The 21,914-nt window shown below is 40.4% G+C and overlaps 1 protein-coding gene across 13 annotated transcripts in view; it reads right to left on the bottom strand.

Moving 5' to 3' along the window:
• Positions 1 to 1,646: 1,646 nt before the first annotated feature.
• The window catches only part of SEPTIN10 (septin 10), a 71,813-nt gene continuing 51,545 nt past the window's right edge, over positions 1,647 to 21,914 (bottom strand). For 5 of the 13 annotated variants that reach the window (XM_034953581.3, XM_034953582.3, XM_034953585.3 and 2 more), the window contains 3 exons: positions 11,761 to 11,893; positions 4,714 to 4,901; positions 1,647 to 2,994 (listed from right to left, as the gene is read on the bottom strand). In XM_034953581.3, the coding sequence (XP_034809472.1) occupies positions 2,979 to 2,994; positions 4,714 to 4,901; positions 11,761 to 11,893 (337 nt within the window). In that variant the 3' untranslated portion in view covers positions 1,647 to 2,978. Of the gene's footprint in view, positions 4,902 to 11,760; positions 11,894 to 21,914 lie in introns of all 13 variants that reach the window. The other 8 variants (XM_055107448.2, XM_055107445.2, XM_055107446.2 and 5 more) reach the window with 2 other exon arrangements.

Here is a 21,914-nt window from a genome sequence, read left to right as displayed (position 1 = left end):
TATTCATTTGGATTTATCCATACAGCTACCATTTTCATTACTATACATTCCTTTCTACATCAGTATTGTTTAAACACTCCTTAGGTGAGTCTATTGTATCTCTAAAGGGTTGGCCTGCCCCGGCCCAGCTCCCCCTGCCTGCCAATATCTCCTTCCCATAAACCCTGGAGAACACCTAACCTTGTGAGGCCAAGCCTTTCAATGGCTCCCACTGCCTGCCAGATGGGATTTATAAACTCTCCTGGGATTTATAAACCCATTCCTTACCTGCTTCTGAAACCTGGCCCTTACCGGAGCCCCACTCCTCGCTGGTACTCTGATGGTGCTCAGCTACTTTCCAGTGCACACAACATGCTGTGCCTTGTACTAGGAATGCCTCCTTCTTTCATACTCTGGACAAACTGCTCCAGTCCTTCAGGACCAGTCACTTCTTTGGACGGCTCCTTGTGATCTGTGAGGAGAGGCAGACACCCTTTTGAGAGTGCCCTGCTCCAAACCTACTTGGTTGTCCAGCCTGCTCCAGCTGCTCCATGAGGCATGGATGACCTGAATCATGTGTGTGTCCCCATTTCCTGGCCCAATAGGAACACGGGGCTTACACTGAGTTCATCCACAATATAGTGATAATAATCCCTGTAATGCTTTTTCCTTGTGTTGCTTTGAAGTTCAAATCCTAGTCTATGTGAAAGGGCTTTAAAAGTCGGAGGGAGTACGTACCAGGATTAACGGCTGTTAGTTAGAGACAACTGTTTCATAAGCTTAATGGGAAAAATGTTTAACAAAACATGACTAGCTTTATTTTATTCCCAGGAGATTATGCCTCAGTGGATAATTCATTTTCTAATCTTGTGCCTGATAATAAATTTGCTTTGTAATAAGAAGTCATTAAAAATTTTGTTGTTCAACTCTTTTAAAATAAAATCTTACATGGAACCCAAATATATGAAATAAATTAAAAATTCACATTGCAGCTGAAGCAGGAGTGAGGCTTTCTCACAGCAGTCATCAGCAGTACAAAACGACCGCCCTGCTGTTAAGTCCAGAGAGTCTCAGGCAGGTTTATTACGTTCTTTTCAACTAGAAACTCGAATAACTGTTTACCATTCCAACAACCCATCTCACATTTCAAAGTACGTTCTTCAGAGTTAAGGAGAGCTGCTTTATAAACAGTATGGTCAAATATAGCCACATATGTAACAAACACTCCCGCAGTGTCATCGAGCCCATCTGTGAACAGTCTGCTCAGCTGGCACTAAGTACCGTGACGCTGGCCTGGCTCTGTACCTCAGGTCACCTACCCTCCAGGACTCCCTGCCTACCAGAACCTGGGTGTCACTGATCTTGTGAAGAAACTTCTGAGCTTGTTCTGTGACATGTATAATTTAATTTACTGAAGTTTTAAAAGACTGAGAGACATCTGTGAATTTCAAATGCAAAAATAAAATTTAAAGTGTACAGATAAATTGTGCTATGCAAGGTTTTATTTACAACTTAGATGACTCTATGATTGCTCAGAATCTGACACAGACTAATAAGTTTCATTGTCTGAAAATACTCATAAAATACCTCATCTCCAAAATAATTCAAATACATAATTAAATGAACGTTTTTAAAATGAAAGTTTTCAAAAAGGAAAATTAAACACATTTTAGTAAATATGTTTTATTTGTCAAGAGTAAATGTCAGTTTTATTTAGAATATTCAAGTACAAAAAATGAAAATGTATATATCTATGACTGTTAAGAAATGTTAGAAATCATTAAAATGTTCTGAGAATACCAGTAAGGCACTGAATGTAAATACCACCTGAAATATGAACTATGTGCATTTTTATATCTTTAATATTCAGATGTTCATAGTTATTTTCTTAAAAAGTATTTTTAATAAAATGATTCAACCTTATTATTTTTACCCTGGAAGACAGAGTTTAAACAAGTATGTAATGAAAAGTTTTCCTAATGAAAGCTGTGATACACTCATGCTCAAAGGTACTTTATCCTTAGGAAAAAATAGCTTATATATCTGGATGTTTTAACTTTTAAAGATATTTTGTTTCACCACAGTAATACGTCAGCCATAATAAGGCATAATAAAGCATGAAGTCATCATATTAAATAATCTGACACAAAAGCTTAAGATCATATCACCAATTGGGTAACTGTATAAAAAATTTTTAAGTTCTATAAAACTATTAAGAGGTTAGAGTTTTAGCTCCATAATACATCCCAAAACATATTCCCCAAAATTTTTAGCATATATAAAAAAGGTTCATCTTGGAATATAAATGTAATCAGATAGCCACGATATTAATGGGTTCTGTATTTTCAGTGGCACTGACACTTCGCTCTTTGGTATAATGCACTGCAGTGACAATAGCTTGGTAGCAAGAGAAAAGATTTAGATTCATCACAGAACAGCAACTTAAACATTTCTAACAACAGTGAATATATATGAATATATAGGTACAAGCTGAGTATCCCTTATCCAAAATGCTAGGGACCAGAAGTGTTTTGGATTTCAGGTTTGGAATATCTGCGTATACACAACGGGACCCGACTCTAATTACATAATTCATGTTTCACATCCACCTTATACATATAGCCTGAAAGTAATTTATACAACATTTTTAATAATTTTGTGCAAGAAACAAAATCTGTTTAAACTGAACCATCAGAAAGCAAAGGTGTCGGGTGGGGAATTTTCCACTTTTGGGGTCAAGTCAGTGCTCAAAAAGATTCAGATTTTGAAGCTTCTGGATTTCAGATTTTTGAATTAGAGATGCTCAACTTGTAGTATCATTCACTCTGGCTTATGTATTGACCTTGTACTTGAAAGTACTTTTCCATAAATATCAGTAACTGTGGTTGTTCACCAAATATAGAAGTGATAAAACAACAGCAAAATCAAAGCACACTTCTAGTTTTTTTTTAATAAAGTTTGCTTGTGATGATGACCTTCTGTGCTCTGGAACTTCTGTTTTACAAAAAATTGGAGCTGGAAAGAAAAAGAACCTTTTGATTGGTACAATTTTAAAAAAATTCAAGTAAAAATTAGCAAACATGCATCTAGTATATTATAGGATATCTGGCCATGGGACTTTGAAAAAGAAAAGAAAAAACCAAAAACACCAAACCATATTTTCTTGAAGATAAATTCTTCTAGAGAGCTCTCAAAAAATATGGGCTTGGTCCTGATTTTGCAAACAACAGCAGGGTTCTCAAGTGGAGCAGGGTGATAATTTTTACAAGGTAAATGTAAATTATCTTTCATATAGGGGAAAAAATGGGAAATCTAATTTTAGTAACACTGGGTTAAGATGAAAGGAAGAAAGGTATTAATAAAAGATCCATTAGCTTTAAAATCCAAAGCATGTTGAAAAGCAGTAATAAATTTATAGTTTATCTTTCTAAATTCAATGCTTGAATAAAATACAGCTTTTATACTATTTATTCTTTCAAAAATAATTGCATGCCTACTATGTACCAGACAACTGCTCTAGGCTCTGGGGATGGCTTTATCAATGAACAAGATAAAGATCCATGCCCTTGGAGAGCTTACATTGAAAGATCATACATGAGAATTCCTTCCTCTTTTCCAAACAAACAAACAAACAAAACCTGTAAAATATATAAGCCAATAAAATCTGCCAAAGTCCTGTGATTTACTTCTCTATATTTAAAAAATTGAAAGCCACCAATGGGCCAAGGTTATGTTTTCCTATTTTAAAGTTGAGTTGCAATATTCTGAAAATGGGTCTGAAATAGATGCAGTGAGAGCATTAAACCAGATGTGTTGCTCTGTGGGGAACATGGAAGCATGCAATGCTGCTAGCACAGAGGCAGCTAGAGTAAACTGAGGCAGAGTCCCCCAAATGAGCATTCTGAATAGAACAAGGCATGATGAATTTCCTCAACAGCCAAATAGTTAAACCGACAGGGATACTTAAGTGGGAGAAATAAAACAAGGGACACAAAGTACAGAAGGAAATTATCAAAAAGGAAAAATAAACTTATTTTCTAAAACTTGGGTAACTGATTTTAACACATACCCCAAACCTACACGCCTTGCGATTATCATCCACATGCTACTCATGGCTGCCCCCTTGCACTGTGGCCCTCTCTACCTTTCTCTGCGTCTTTACGTCCACCATTGGTTTCACAAGCTCTGACATCAATGCACAGGAGTTCGAATCGACAGCCTGGTTCCCTTATTAAAATAAAAATTCTCACAAAATCAGTATCAGTAGAATTTGTTCTAAAAAACTGAACCTAAGAATTAATTTAATAAAATACTATCTTATGTCTATAATTCCCCAACAAAGGGCACAGCTTTATTTAGACATGAAATTCAAAATAATTCATGGTAGGTCAGCAGCCATTAGCTGTGTACTAGGGCCACGGCTGGGCTATTGAATAAGAGCAGCCATTTTCCCCCCAGCTAACTGATCCTTTTCACACTGTGATGTATTTTTATTTTGTTCATTCATTCATTTTGGCAAATACTGAACACATAACATGTGCCAGGTGCTGTTCTGGATGCTGGGGAAACAGCAGTGAACAAGAGGGACAAGGTCTCTCCTCTCCAGGAGCTGACATTTAGTTGGAGGAGAAGACAAAGCATAAGGAAGCAGAAGTAAGAAGCGCTAGGAAGATCCGACAGGGCAATGTGACAAGTGTGGGCAGGGCTGCCAGGGAGGGTGGCTGGGCCTCTTACTTCTTACGGTCCTTGTCCTTCCTCAGGTTGCTGCCTGTTGCCAGAAAGGACTGGCTGTGAAATATCTCGGAGGTAGCTTTCTTTTTAGAGAAAGCAATTATTTCTTCTTCCAAAAGTCTTCTCTTTTCTTCAAGCTTCATTCTCTCTTCTTGGTGAAGTCTCTTAAGGTGCTCAAATTTGGCCTGTAGCTGGAAACAAAAGTGCAATCCCCACTACTGACACAGCACGGCAGCAGAGGCACGCTCTCCAGCTCAGCAACACAAAGGCGGACCCCATAGCGCAACACAGAATAACCTACACAGTCAAAATCTTTCTGAAGTCTCAGAAGTTCATAGTTCAAGGAAAAGTTTACATATGGAATTCCCTTGGTAACTTTAATTTTAAATGAGTTCCCATGCAAAAAATGCTTAAACTAAATATAATAAAAATCATAGCTTTATGTACAAAACTATTTTTAAAACATTGTGAACTTTTCCTAGAGTTTTTATTTTCTCGGTGTGTATTTTCCCTACAAAACTTCTTAAAGTCTCTCAAGTCCATGCTCAATAAAAATAAGAGATGCAAAGTATAGAAAGAAATTACCAGAAAGGAAAAAAACAACAACACTATTTTCCAAATAAAATATATGCAGTAAACAGTTATTGAAAACTGTACCGGTAAACATCACTGGAAAGCAAGTGTCAATTGTCAACTACGTCAAGAATGTTAAAACTGTATTCTATTTTTCCATAGTCTTTCAATGTCCTGAGATCTAGGCTTAAAAAAATCCTAAATTCAGAGAAAGCTTTACATATAAAAATACTCATCATAGTAGAATTTACACTATAATAGGAAAACATTGCCCACATATCCAATGAAGATAAAGAATAAATTAATGCTAAATACATTTGATGCAGCCGTAGGAGAGCAGAATGTGCAGGACTGTTGAGCTGAGGGCAACTAAGAAGCAGCAGATATAGGAAAGCTCTCTGACCTCCCTTTAGGCGCCTAAAGGCAGGATACAGATGTACAAAGAAAAAAGGTATCCAGCCCCCTTCCCCAACCAGGGAGAACAAAGGTTAACCACCAAAGACAACTTCAGACCCTTTTGGGCCTGGAGACTGGTACCAGACAGCTCTACATTAACTAGCTTTACTGACTAGCCTTCATCTGCCAGCTATGTGCCTTCCTCCAAGTTGCTGCCTCTAGAGACTCCAAGTCCTTTTCCTTTGTCTTGTCATTTCTGTAAAAATTAACTGTTCTTTGTTGAAGATGCTATAGAAGGTAGAATGCAGTCGCCTCTTTGAGAACTACTCATTGACTGTATCACCCCTGTATATGTGAAATATACATGCTAATAAACTTGTTTTTTTGTTTTGGTTAATCTGAGAATAAGGGGTCATTCCAATTAAGAACCTATAGGGGTTATTCTTCCCGTATACAACTGTTAAATGAGTTTCAAGAGATTTCTCTTAAGTGAAAAAAGCAGAAGAAAAAATTATTTAAAGAATACAATTCAGCAGTTTTTCACCTCCTTGGGGCTGAAAATCATCTTGATAAACCATATAAAGGGAGCAACGTCAGCTTAGATGTCAATTTTGGGGCAGGCCTTTTACTTTATTTTGTTCCACAACTTAAGGAATGCCCTATATGGATCATAGAAGGCATATTTCTCAAAGCTATGAAGGGCATAAAACTCTGGAAACTTACAAATAAAAAGAAAGCTTTAAAACAACTGGGATATACCAAAAGAAAACATCTATCTAACGTTTTTACCATGATGGCTGGCACTGAGTAAGCACTCGATAAATATTAGCCATTGTTAATAACAAAAAATAGGAAACTCAGCTTGCTCCAGCTGCCACCCTGGGTAGTTCTTTCTGTGTCCTGTGCTCTGTTACAGGTGCAAAAGAGAAACCCTTAGCACACATGTGCTGGGGTAACTGTGGGAGCAACGTCTCCCTGAGGATTACTTAGGAGCTATGTCTTTTTCATTTTTATACCCCCAGCAGAGCACACAATACTGCTCATAAAAGAATTCTAAAAGATGTAGAAGAACTAGCAATGAGAGGAAATACAGATGAAAGTTATGTGAAGTTCTGCATGCAGTTCAAAGAGACAAGGTCCAAGGAAGAATGTAGGTGGACCTGGTTTAATTGTGGCTTACCTCAAAAAAAAAAAAATCTAGGGTCTTAAGCCAGCTCCATAGGAATCAGCTGTGTGCTGTGCCCTCTAACAACACAACCTGTGTCTAGAATCTACATTTTAAAAGATAACCTTATTTTTGGTCCTCTGATCTGGTTAGGTAAATCTGACATTAACATTTTAGTTCTGGGTAGAAACCTGGCATTCATGCAAACAAAGCAGGACTTGGTGTCTAGAAAAAGACGACATAGCTGGGCGTGGTGGCTCATTGAGGTTTACAGGCTCATTGGCTCACGGAGGTTTACACGCATGAGCCACAGCGCCTGGCTATGTTATCTTTTTCTAAGACACCACGTTGTCTAGAAAGGGGGAGACGTTTGGGAGGCCGAGGTGGGTGGATTGCCTGAGCTCAGGAGTTCAAGACCAGCCTGGGCAACACGGTGAAACCCCGTCTCTACTAAAATACAAAACATTAGCCAGGTGTGGCAGTGCGCGCCTGTAGTCCCAGCTACTCGGGAGGCTGAGACAGGAGAATTGCCTGAAGCCGGGAGGCCGAGGTTGCAGTGAGCCGAGATAGCGCCATTGCACTCCAGCCTGGGCCACAGAGTGAGGCTCCATCTCAAAAAAAAAAAAAAAAAAAAAAAGACATAATATTTGAGGAAATATTTCACTGAAAATCAGAGACTGAGGGAAGAAACCAGAGAGCTAAACTCTGGTCTAATAAAACTGTTATGTTCCAAATGTGGAATACGTTGTCCTGTGAGCCAGTGAGCACCTGATAGGAGAAGTATTCCAAGGGAAACAAGGATAAAACAGATAATCGATTAAGGCCCTCCTAACATAAGATGCTTTTATTCCAGAGGATGCCTTTTCAGAGAAGCATCAGTTCCTTAGTATTTGCTTATTTAAATGGTTCCTGCTTTTAAAAAAGTTACATGTTAGGTATGTGTGTGTGTTTAAAGGGCACACTCCCCAGATGTCATTCAAATCGGTGGCACAAACAAAGAGTGGCAGTCCTCTGCACACGTGTGCATCGGTGATGTGGGAGAGGAGCAGGAGTGGGACAAAGTCTGGAAAGGAAGCAGCAAGGGCAGGTTTCTATCACATGACTGGAGATAGCTCTCTGGTTACTCAAATGGAGGTTGCATACCTCACATGAATATTAAAATATCTTGAAAGGTCACAGAGCACTTTATACACCATTCATGAGGTTGACTAAAAAATTCCAGGAAAACTACAAAGAGGGAAACATTAAACAAGGGGGCAGGGAGGTGTGAATGTGACTATTATTCACACTGGGTGGCATTTCCAGCCCTGGCTATCAACAACTATTCCATACACATGAAGCATGCATTCATGGTTCCATTATTCACTACCACAGGCAGTTAATTCAAATACATTTTCAAATTCTCAAAACATTAAAAACAAGGGATCTTTTGTGCTATCAATAGTCACCAATTCTCTTAAGAATATTAAGTCATCAATATGGTACCATAGTCCCCCCTTTTCCATGGGGGATACATTCCAAGACTCCAGGAGGATGCCTGAAACCACAGGTAGTACCATGCCCTATGTTTTTTCCTATATATAGACACCTATAGTAAAGTTAAGGCACAGTGTGAGACTAACAATAATAATTAATAATAAAATAGAACAATCATAACAATGTATGTAATAAAGGTTATGTGAATGTGGTCTCTTTCTCTCTCAAAATATCTTATTGTAGTATTTTCAGACCGTAGTTGACCATGGGTAACTGAAACCTCAGAAAGCCATACTGAGTGTAAAGGGGGACTACTGTACAATGCTGTATCTTTCGTAAACACTACTTTTAAGGACACGACACATTCTCGTACTCAAAGATCCTTTTAAAAGTATCTTTTTTCTTTGGGAGGCCGAGGCAGGAGGATAACGTGAGGTCAGGAGTTCGAGACCAGCCTGACCAACATGGAGAAACCCCGTCTCTACTAAAAATACAAAATTAGCTGGGCATGCTGGCACATGCCTATAATCCCAGCTACTCGGGAGGCTGAGGCAGGAGAATTGCTTGAACCTGGGAGGCCAAGGTTGCAGTAAGCTGAGATTGCACCATTGCACTCCAGCCTGGGCAACAAAAGCAAGACTCAGTCTCAAAAAACAAAAAAAAAGTATCTTTTTTTTTGTTTTTTGAGACGGATTCTCGCTCTGTTGCCCAGGCTGGAGTGCAGTGGCATAATCTTGGCTCACTGCAACCTCTGCCTCTTGTGTTCAGGCGATTCTCCTGCCTCAGCCTCCTGAGTAGCTGGAATTATAGGCATGTTGCCACCATGCCCAGCTAATTTTTGTATTTTTAGTAGAGATGGGGTTTCACCATATTGACCAGGCTGGTCTCAAACTCCTGATCTCAAGTGATCCACCCGCCTCGGCCTCCCGAAGTGCTAGGATTGCAGGCGTGAGCCACCATGCCCGGCCCCATTTTTAGAAATTAGAAATAAATGCCAGGGAAAATATTTCTCTCTGCTGAGCTAGCAGATGACTTCCATCTAAACTCTGTGTGGTCCCTTCTGCCCTGCCTGCCTAGAAGTTAGAGCCCAGTCTTTGTGTTCACTTAAAAATTCCCTCAACCAGGGCTCTCAGCTGCCCTCTGTGCAAACCCCTTCTTCATACCCTGTATTATAAGGCTCCTGTTCTCCTCATGTTCATGGTTGTAATGTAGCTGCATTTTTAAATTGTAAATTACCGAGCATACTTTTTGGAAATACAAGGGGCATAAATGTTAAATGAAAAAATTATTCCAAGATACAGACAGACATATCAAATTGGGTAGTAATAATAATGATGGTCATGTAACCTGAGGAATAAATATAAACTGTACTTTTTCTTAAAGTGGGGAGGGTATATAGGAAATCCGTGTGTCATATGCAACATGCCTCATGAGTTCTTCTAGAATCTTGTCAATAAAGGAATAGGGAAGACAGAACGTCAACGATATTTGGAGACATCATTTGTTCTGTGCATCTCCCCATTCTAGTCATCTAATGTTCACACACTATTATCTAAGCACACATCATTTTACAAAGCTACATATAGAAATATGGATTTATACAAAAGATAAATTAAGGGATATTTGTTTCACAACAATATTGGCAAGGACATATTTAAATAACCGTCCTTTAATATAGAATTAAATAATGTTTTGAGTGGTATCTTTTTATTAGTGAATTGGTAAAACTAAGATTCATGCTATATGAGAAACTCTTGAATAAAAGAAACTAAACAAACATAATACCCATGTACAATATGCAATCTGTGATTGCATCCTGGTTCAAAAACAAAAACAGAAAAATCACCAAATAAAAAGGAACGATTTTGAAAGCCAATCTTGGGGCAACTGGGGAAATCTGAATAAGGACTGAAGATTGGGTGAGATTATGGTATTCCTGTTTTCTTAGGTAAGGGGAAGGACATAGGTATCCTATACTTTGACTTTTCTGTTGTTTGAACTTTTTCCAAATAAAACATCAAAATTCGCATTATAAATAAATTAGTAAACTATTACTTTTACAAAACCATTTCCTGCACAGTTCATTTACATAGCAAGTACTGTAAGTGTATTTGAAATAATAAACTAGCACAATTGGATTACAGATTAACTCTTCAAGAAATCATGTATTTTCAAGAAAATAGCTTTACTCAAAACCTAAATTGCTGCTTCAGAACTAGAAGCAAACAAAACTACGGAAGTTCAGTGATTTTTTTGGTGCCAGGGCTACCCCAAGGTCATCTAGACCAGGGGTCCCCAATCCCCAGGCCGCGGACCAGTACTGGTCCATGGCCTGTTAGGAACTGGGCTACACAGTATAAGGTGAGTGGCGGGCAAACAAGCATTACTGCCTGAGCTCCGCCTACTGTCAGATCAGTGGTGGCATTAGATTCCCACAGGAGCGCAAACCCTACTGCAAACTGTGCATGTGAGGGATCTTGGTTGTGCGCTCCTTGTGAGAATCTAATGCCTGATGATCTGAGCTGGAACAGTTTCATCCTGAAACCATCTCCCCTGGTCCGTGGAAAAACTGTCTTCCAGGAAACGGGTCCCTGGTGCCAAAAAGGTTGGGGACCACTGATCTAGACCACCTAACTACATCCTGAGAGACCGAGTTCAAATGGAAAGTAAAGCTACTTCACAGCCTTCACAGATATCCATTTCAGGGCAAACAACCACCCCAGCGACACTCAAAAAAGGCTTTATTAAGCCATAGTAAAAATGTTTATAGCTCATGGTTAAGATACTTCTTAGTAACCTAGTCTATTACAAGCCCTTGGTAAACCATTTCTAATGGAAGAATATTTGCTCAAAAGGCCAAAATTCTCTTTGGTCTCAGTCAAAGGAGTGAGATGACAAAGGGAAGGTCATAGTTTGGGAAGCATCACAGTAAGACGCATACACTGTGTTGCCACTGTGGCTGTGAGGCCCACCACCCTCAGGAGTTGGCCTGTGGCAAATGTGGCTTACCCTGCTAGGCATAAGAAAACATCCAGTGGTGTTTCTTCTTTTAGCCTTGGCACTAACAAAGACAAACCACCACTGAGACTGGTTGAATGAGGCACCTAAAAATTGTATACCGTGGATTCAAGGCATGGATTTCATGAAAGAAAAATGTGTGCACCCAAGAGGGTAGCTGCTGCAGCTTCCAGTTCATTGTAAGAATTTCAACGATTAGTGACTCCATAAATGTACTGCTTTAAAAAAAAGAAGGCCAAAGTTTTCATTTAATTTCAGGCTATGATTCTAAGTCAACATTCAAATACTATGTGTTGGAAAAGCTACTCTTTAAAGAACAAGTAGCCTACAAAAGAGTCTCAAGCAAATTCTTGGAATAAATCCTCCAAATTAATAGGACATCTAAAAAATAAATGCAAATCACATCAAACCAGCATACTTGCCTCTCTCTCAGCTTCTTTCAATATGGCTTCTTTCTCCTTTACTCGCTGCACAAACATCTGTTTCATTTCTTCTTCCTTCCTCTGACGTTCACCATGGAACTCATGTCTTTTGGCTTCATAGGTCTCTTGAAGACTAAAAAGTTATTTGTGTTACTCTCCTGCTAAAAAGTGATTAGGTCGGGTATGGCGGCTCACGCCTGTAATCCCAACACTTTGGGAGGCCGAGGCAGGTGGATCACCTAAGGTCAGGAGTCCAAGACCAGCCTGGCCAACATAGTGAAACCCTGTCTCTACAAAAATAAAAAAATTAGCTGGGCATGATAGCAGGTGCCTGTAATCCCAGCTACATGGGAGGCTGAGGTGGGAGAATCACTTGAACCCAGGAGGCAGAGATTGCAGTGAGCTGAGATCACGCCACTGCACTCCAGCCTGGGTGACAGAGCGAGACTCTGTCTCAAAAAAAAAAAAAAGTGATATAATTGGCCTGGCCTGGTGGCTCACGCCTGTAATCCCAGCACTTTGGGAGGCTGAGGTGGGCAGATCACCTGAGGTCAGGAGTTCAAGACCAGCCTGGCCAACATGGTGAAACCCTGTCTCTACTAAAAATACAAAAAATTAGTCAGGCATGGTGGCGTGCGCCTGTAGTCCCAGCTACACGGGAGGCTGAGGCAGGAGAATTGCTTGAGCCTAGGAGGTGAAGGTTGCAGTGAGCCAAGATCGCGCCACTGCATTCCAGCCTGGGCAACAGAGCAAGACTCTGTCTCAAAAAACAAACAAACAAACAAAAAAGTGATACAATAAACTTTCAAAAATACAAGTGCTCACCTAATGCCATCAATAGGTTCTTGAAAACTGTAACTTTAAGTGAAGCAATGTATGATTAAACCAATTTTTACCGTAGGGTAATTGATATAAACAAGAATTAAGTTCCTATGGCATATTTCTGGTCACAAAAACATTACCAAACTTCTAAATAAAGACTCAAAACCCTTCTAATATTAAACACTGAAATAAATGTTAGCTATATACACATTTAAGAAAAATTAACAAAAATAAGAAGGACAATTAATTACCCAATTTTTGGTGCATCAGTGAGTGATGGCAGTCATTATGGTGGAGGTGAAATCAGGGAATAGATGTTTGCAAAGGGAAAATTGTAAAGATCATCTCCTACCACGATGTAATTCAAAAACAATAACAAATATGGCAGGGTTACTGAGCACTTTCACACCGCATTGCTTATTGTCCTACATTTGTGTATTGTATACACAATGTATACAATAAATTTTTATGTTACAATAATATGTATTCATTCACTCATTCTCCAACCTGCTTAACTCCAGTTCAGGGTCATGGGTGGCTGGAGCCTATCCTGGAAGCTAAGTGAGAATCAGCCCTGGACAGCATGCCATTCCATTGCAGGGCACACTCACACCACCCCCACCCAACTCAGACTGGGACAATTTAGGCATGCCATGAACTTAACGCTTACAGCTTTGGGATGAAGAACCCAGAGAAAACCTGTAGATACAGGGAGAATATGCCAACTCCACACAGACAGTGGCCATCGCCGGGAATCAATTTTTTTTCTTATCAATGTTACAACAAAATGACATTGAACAAAACATTGTTATTCAAGAACCTGCTGTACATCTCATGTTCAGCCTCATATATGTAACAGGTACCAATATTTTTTTACACATGGTAACCCAAAACATGAAATTTCCTATAGCATGAAATATGAAGCCACCCGTGTTAGTGCTGATATGGAGTACTAGAGTCACTGGAATCACTGTATGTAGAAACTTGGAAATCCTAAGTCATCTTTCACTCTTCCCTTACCCTATTCTCCCTATCTTATCAAGGTCCATTAGTTCAGCTTCTGAAGCTAAGTCTCTTAATATAACCTTCTTTCCATTTCTACAGATACCAGATTACAGCCGAACCTGATCTTTGTGATTTTCTGCCTTCACTACTGCAACAATCTCCTAATTCATCTCTGAGCTTCTAGTTCCTCTTTCTTTCACTTTGTTCTTGTCACCCTCTAGATTTTCCACCAAAAACACAGATCTCATTATCTTTTCTCACCACATTAAAGTTATGCTATCTATAGAATAAGGTCCCACCTCCTTTAAATTGCACTCAAGAAACTTTATAATCTCTGGCCTAATTCTACCTTTCCAGATTGATTTCTCACCAAACAATTCTGATATCCTATCCTCAGGTTTCAGCCACACCAACCTGTTCATTGTTCCTAGAACGAACCTGGCATTTCAGGCTTCAGTTTGTGGCCACTGTCCACTTTCTACCCCCATGCTGTCCTGCTCATCCTCTACCCCTCAAGGGCAAATTCACGTGTAACTTCTTCTGTAAAGTCTCCCCCACTCTCCCCTGTTGCAGGCCAAAAGAATGAGGGTCATGATCAACTCAGTATACCACTGGAGGCTATATTAGTAAAGAGCAAACTATTCTCATAAATGCAGAATGTTAGCAAACTGACAAACTGCGTCTGCCATCCAGAAGGAATGCTGAGGGCAGTCACGACCCAGGCACAAGTGTTTCTTGTGATTATCTACAGGGCACATCTGAAGCCTGTTAGCAATAATATGAACCTGTGATCAATTACGCAGCTGACCAATCGTTACCTCTTCCTCCCTGTTCTTTCTACCCAATAAATACAAACGGCTTAAGAAGCTTGGGGCGGCTGCCTTTGCTCACTAGAAGCAGGACGCTCTCTTCTTCTTCCCCTGGCCCCTTCCTTTAAAACAGTTTCTTGTAAGTTTTCATTTCTGTGTTCATCCTCCTTCGTTCAGTCCCGTAGTGACTGCCACACTCCCCAGTTAGAATTAACTGTTCCTTCCAAGCACTGCCATGGCATTTATATCCTGCCCATCTCTCCCTTCTCATAGGTCACAAATCTTGAGAACAGAAAATGAAGCCTCATTCATCTCTGTGACTATCCAGCAGAGCTCTCTAGACATTTCAGTTTCTCTATAAATGTTCATAGAATGACAAATTTCTGGGAAGAGGAGGAAGATTTAACCAGCATAACCAGCAGAGAAAGGACTATCCTGGAACTCTACCAGTAGCTGCCCTTTCCTATGTGTAGAATTTTGGAGGTATAATAAGCCTTCTTATATGTCAGAAACACTGAGCCCTTCCATTTGGGCTTGCTATAAGAATATCCCAAAGGTTTGACAGAGAATACAAATTCACTTTCCAGCTACATTAGTGAGAAATTTCTATTGCTTATAAAATCAATTTCAAAATATGAATTAAATCTTATTAATCTTAAATTTTATAACTGGAGACATTAAGCTTTTAAGTATAGAATTCTGTAAGTTCAAAGAAACGCAGAGTAAGAAATACTACACAACAGCTACCAAGGCTGAGAGGTGAGTTTGAGGCATGTACAGGAGGGGTTCCAAGCAGGAACAGATCCTAAACACTTGCAGAAACATGTTCTTTAAGAGCAGAGATTACAAATGTGCAAAATACCCTAGACATCACATGTCTCACACCCCAAGGAGGCATTTTACTTAGTATCAGGCCTTTTTTTTTCTGTTGTGATCTTTTTTTTTTAAAGAAGCCCCTATATTTATCAGCTACTTTCTTCATCTTTAGAAACCTCACTACATTTCACTAGTCCAACATGACTGATAGTCTTTAAAGACAAGCTTGATGTAAAAATATCTTGAATTCAGACTGGATTAAGAAAATGTGGCACATATACACTGTGGAATACTATGCAGCCATAAAAAAGGATGAGTTCATGTCCTTTGTAGGGACATGGATGAAGCTGGAAATCATCATTCTTGGCAAACTATCGCAAGAACAAAAAAACCAAACCTGGCATGTTCTCACTCATAGGTGGGAATTCAACAATGAGAACACTTGGACACAGGAAGGGGAACATCACACACCGGAGCCTGTTGTGGGGTGGGGAGAGGCGGGAGGGATAGCATTAGGAGATATACCTAATGTAAATGACGAGTTAATGGGTGCAGCACACCAACATGGCACATGTATATATATGTAACAAACCAGCACGTTGTGCACATGTACCCTAGAACTTAAAGTATAATAAAAAAAATTTTTTTTTAAATTATTTAAAAAATCTTGAATGCATAACAAACATAAGTTTTTTAAAACAATGCTTCATTAATCTATACGAGCACTTGAGTTGTTCACAAGGAAAATACATCCACCTGGTGAAGAGAAGAGACCTAACATTTGTTGAATATCTGCTACTGGCAGGGTACTCTTCTGGACTCCTTTATGTTGACTATTTAATTCCCACAGCAACCCTGAAGAACAAGCCCTGACATTCTAAATAAGAAAACTAAAGCACAGAGAGTAATCTGCCCAAAGGAACATAGCTGAAAAGTAAAAAGTTGGGATTTGAACCAGATTAGACTTGTTCCAAAATCCATATTCCCAACTACCACAAATCAGATTGCCCCAATGTGGTGTCTCAGCAGCAGAAAGTAATGGACTGCTTCTGCATATTTTGCATCTCATCGTGCTGCTTTCCAACTTCTGACAATGTAAATTTACAAGGCCAATTTCAAGTAAAGAAACTTGTACTATTTTTCAAAAGGTGGTAAAGAAAGTCAGATCTGAAAGAGAATGGTCTATAAAGTTAGTATTCTAAAACTAATGCAATCAGTTTCTTATCATAGATTTATTAAATAAAAAACATTTTCTTGCTATACTATTCCCTTTTCTAGCATAAAAGTAGCTTGCTGTCATAATTTTCTTTCTTTTTTTTTTTTTGAGACGGGGTCTCACTGTCATCCAGGCTGGATCATCCTGCCTCTACCACCCAAGTAGCTGGGACTATATGAGCATGCCACCACAGCTGGTTAATTTCTGTATTCTTTGTAGAGACAGAGTTTTGCCATGTTACCTAGGCTGGTCTCAAACTCCAAAGCTTAAGTGATCCACCCTTCTGGCCTCCCAAAGTGTTGGGATTACAGGCGTGAACGACTGCATCTGGCCTGACATGAATATTTAATGCCAACATACTACTGTTGTTGCAAATCTCACTGATTTAAAGTTGAAAACTAAAGAGAAAGAAAGAAAAAAATCTCAGATGCTCATGTCATCAAGAAAAGTCCTTTCCTTCAATTGGGACATGTTTGTGTTTCAAGTACAGTTCCAATAAGCCTAGTGAACTTTTTCCAAGTCTACTATGGACTACCTGAAGAACTATTTAGTTCTTGAGAGTTCCAAAGACATGAAGTTTTACTAAAATTACGTCAAATACTTAAACAACTCTAAACTACTAAGCATAAATCTTCCTTTCAAAGCTACAGGTCCCACAATACTTCGATGACAGTGATTTTGTGCTAAAAAGTTAAAGGTGATTAACTGTGGGAAAGAGATTAGTTAGGTTAATCTTTAATTATTAAACTTGGGGATTTAAAGAGTTTTATAAAGGCATGTTTCCAATGGTTGAAATAATTAATATAAAATGTTAAGATCAGTTAATTAAACTATGACTATAGTGCTATTTACGTGGGCCTCGTGACAAGCCTACGCTTGGTGCTGGTAGATTAGGATACCCACCATGACTCAGCATACCCATTCAATAAAATGTAAGTGGAAAAACAAACGGAAGTTCTGGCAACAAAGAGGGCCAGGAAGTACAGTCACATAAAGGTCACCCAACAGGTTTGCGTAACTTGTCTTTACTGCTAGATAGATATAATACTGAGGGACAGATTTTACATGGCAACCAAATTACAACAACTACCAAATTAAATAGGAAAAGACTCCCGAGAGAACAAATATAAATTTTTTTTTTTTTGAGATGGAGTCTCGCTCTGTTGCCCAGGCTGGAGTGCAGTGGGGCGATCTCAGCTCACTGCAGCCTCCACCTCCTGGGTTCAAGCAATTCTCCTGCCTCAGCCTCCCACGTAGCTGGGCTTATAGGTGTCCGCCACCACACCCGGCTAATTTTTGTATTTTTAGTACAGACAGGGTTTCACCATGTTGGCCAGGCTGGTCTTGAACTCCTGACCTCAGGTGATCCACCCGCCTTGGCCTCCCAAAGTACTGAAATTACAGGCATAAGCCACCACGCCTGGCCAGATATAACTTCTTGAAACTATAAAAAATAAAAGCTTCCTAATACATCAGACAATAATGAGCTACAAAAGCCTTATCAAATCATTTAATCACATATGACAAAGAACCAGAAGAGACATTTTGCCTCAACTTTACCCAAGTGATCCAGAAATACAGTAGAAAGGTCTACTCTCTTAGGAAGACAATAGTGAGCCACTGCTCCCACTCACTCTGTAGCCTGACCTAAACTTACTGAGTTTCTTCCAGCCACTGCTCCCACCCAGTCCGTAGCCTGACCTAAGCTGAAGAATCTCCCTTTCTAATTTCCCCTTCTTTGTGTGATCAGTGAGCAGGTGCTTCCCAACCTGAAGAAATGCTCAGCAAATGGATGTGATGGGCAATCTATGATTTCTGACTACCTATCATTGAGTCCTTTCCTCTTGGTACCAGTATCCATTATCCTCATTACCTTTTTGGGGGCTACCTCTCCCCCATGGGATACAGTCTTGTGGGACAATTAATCAGGTTCACACTCACTCCTAAACAAGAGATGGGAACATGACCTACATCAGGCCTACTGGACATTCTTTCCCTGGACTATGAATTGTGAGCAGTGAACAAAAAAGGCTGGCAATGGTTTCAGTTCATTCATTCCACTCCCAGAGCTGGAACAAAAATGGTTTCTACCTGTTGCAGGCCTTCCCTTCAAATCTGCAAGTCCAGACCTATGTAGCCTCCAACCAATGCCTTTTTTTTTTTTTTTTGTCTTTTAAGATGGGGTCTCGCTCTGTCACCCAGGCTGGAGTGCAGTGGCATGATCTTGGCTCACTGCAAGCTCTGCCTCCTAGGTTCACGCCATTCTCCTGCCTCAGCCTCCCAAGTAGCCGGGACTACAGGTGCCCGCCACCACGCCCAGCTAATTTTTTGTATTTTTAGTAGAGATGGGGTTTCACCGTGTTAGCCAGGATAGTCTTGATCTCCTGACCTCGTGATCTGCCCGCCTCAGCCTCCCAAAGTGCTGGGATTACAGGCGTGAGCCACCGGGCCTGGCCCCAACCACTGCCTTTTTTAACTGAACACAAAGTGGTCTTCATTATTCTCCAAGAATTGTCAAGGAAGCACCTCTGTACTTGTGCAGCATAAACCTGGCCCTCAACTTTGACACAGCAGCAGACTCCCTCTCTCTTGATCCCCTCTGTCAAGTTCCAAGACGTGACACTGCTGGTTTTCCTCCTCCTCCCTTCTCAAGCTCTCCTATCTGCTCCTCCAGCTGACAAATACTAAAGGGACTCAAGGCTGTTTCTGAGTCGCCTTTCTTTCTAGATGTATTTCTCTCTACAGGCAGTCTTATCCCTGGTCACACATAGAATTAATCATTTAAATACCCATGACTCTTAAGCTATTTCTTTGGCCCATCCCTTTTCTGACCTCCAGAAAGATACCCCAAAGTGCTTACTTGTAATTGTCACTTTGCTGTTTCAGAGGAAACTCAAAGTCAACAGGTCCCAAACTGTGACCTCCATTGTGCCTACCACTGCTGCCTCACACACACACAAAAAAGCTAGTCCTCCTTCAGCCATACCTATCTAGATGAATGCACCTAGCCATGAAACCATAAATTCAGGAGACTAGGCGTCTCCTTCTAGCCTCCTGCTTTCTCACTTTATTATATCCAAACAACCACTAAGTTCTTCCAATTTTACCTTCTAGTCATCTCTCAAACATGTCCAGCTCTTTATTTTCATTGATCTCACTTTAGTCGAAGAAATGCTCTCCTAACTGGCCTCTCCTAAGCATCTCTGAACACCCCTTCAATACCTCCTTCACATTAGAGCAAAGAATAATTTTTAAAATGCAAATATTATATTATTCCTAAAATAGCGTTGCCTTCCCCTTAGGACAAAGATCAAAATCCTCCCCAGGGCCTCCACAGCTGCTGCCTGCCTGTTCTCTTCTCTCATCTCACATGAGCCCAGGCCTGCCTCATCTGTCCTGCTGTACTGCAGTGAACTGATCTTCTTCCGGAGTCTTACAGATGCCATTCTCTCTCCATCTTCAGCCCTTTGTATATGTCTTGCTCTGTTTTCCCCAAGTTACTACAGCTCAAAATAGCCACTGCCTCAAGAAAGTCTTCCCGAATTTTCCAGCTTAAATTTGGAACCCCCCCACCCACACAACCCATTTTACACTGTCTGCCTCTCCTTTAGTGCTTATATCACAGCTACAATGTACTGTGCAATTAGGTGTTTAATTTTTGAACTCCCCTACAAGAACATAAACTCCATGTGAAATAATAGTAATCTCTAGCATTTAGCAGAGCCTTTTAAAAAAAATACCTAAGATTTTACCCAGTATTATTCACTGCTGACTCCCAAGTTACTATGGCAGCCCTAACTTCTCCCTAGCTCCAGATTCATGTGTCTAATAACCTACTCAAACTCTTCACCTGAATATTTAATAAGCAGCTTAAATGTAACATTTCTAAAACCTCTGGATTACCAACTACACCCCTAAACTCTCTGATTCCCATCCTCCTCAGGTCAATAACGATCACCACCAGTCACCCCATTTTCTAGGTCAAAGTGGTGACTGAGTTATCCTTGATCCCTCTCTTTCCTTCAAATCCCCTATGCAAAAATAATTTATCAGTGGGTCCTATGGACTTTAATTTCAAATTACATATCCTTAGCCAGGTGTGATCCATCACTGTAATCCCATCACTTCAGGAGCCCAAGGCAGGCAGATCACTTTGTATTTTTAGTAGAGATGGGGTTTCAAGACCCCAGGAATTCAAGGCCAGGAATTCCTGACCCCAAGGCCAGGAATTCAAGACCAGCCTGGCCAACATGGTGAAACCCTGTCTCTACTATAAAAACACAAAAATTAGCTGGGGGTGGTGGTGCATGCCTATAGTCCCAGCTACTCAGGAGGCTGAGGCATGAGAATCGCTTGAACCCGGGAGGCAGAGGTTGCAGTGAGCAGAGATCATGCCACTGAACTCCAGCCTGGGCAACACAGTGAGACTCTACCTCAAAAATAATAATAATAATAATAATAATAATAATAATAATAATAATAATAAAATTAAATTAAAAAAATACATGTCTTAAGCATGCTTCTCACCCCTCTGTCACTACCCCTCTCTTTCACGCCTCAATCTTCTCATGCCTGGACCACCATGGCAACCTCCTAACTTGGTCTCCCCACTTCCACCTGCCCCCCCACTTCCACCTGCCCCCCCACCAACTCTCTTCTTCACATAGGGGTCCTCCTCCCACCCCTCAACAGAGACTCTACACAAGCAGGGTCTCTATTTGATCCAACAGTGCACATACACCCAATGACTAGCATTTGGCTGAGCAGACAGCAGACAAACTATTTGCTGAATGACTAAGAATTCTGACTGCAGATTTCTAGGCTTCATCCCTGGAAATTGTGACCCTGCATTTCTTAATCATCCACAGGTGACTGATGATGACTCCACCAGACACCTAGGCCTGTCTCCTCAGAGAGGACTTCAAAGTTGTCCCTGCCCACTCTTACTCAGGACCCCTTCCACCTCAGTGCAGAGAGGACTTCAAAGTTGTCCCTGCCCGCTCTTACTCAGGACCCCTTCCACCTCAGTGCACAGAGGCCTCTGAAGTGACCCTGAGACTTGGAAGAAATGAGAAGTGAGTCTCCTCTGAGAAACACTAGGGAAGCTAACTCGAGATGATTAATCTTTAGTGAAGACAATATCATGAGAAAATTGTCAGTTTACGAGAATGACTGGCCCACAACCAGAAGCATCCTATGCCTGAATTTGGTGAGGGTGGGTTAAGTACACACAATGCTTTTTTTTTTTTCTTTGAGATGGAGTCTCGCTCTGTTGCCCAGGTTGGAGTGCAGTGGCACGATCTCAGCTCACTGTAAACTCTGCCTCCCAGGTTCAAGTGATTCTCCTACCTCAGCCTCCTGAGTAGCTGGTTTTACAGAAGTGTGCCACCATACCCAGCTAATTTGTGTAATTTTAGTAAAGACGGGGTTTCACCATGTTGGCCAGGCTGGTCTTGAACTCCTGACCTCAAGTGGTCTGCCCGCCT

This window comes from Pan paniscus, chromosome 12, assembly GCF_029289425.2.
Source record: "Pan paniscus chromosome 12, NHGRI_mPanPan1-v2.0_pri, whole genome shotgun sequence".
NCBI classification, from domain to species: Eukaryota; Metazoa; Chordata; class Mammalia; order Primates; family Hominidae; genus Pan; species Pan paniscus.
This window is presented reverse-complemented; position numbering and strand designations above follow the sequence as displayed.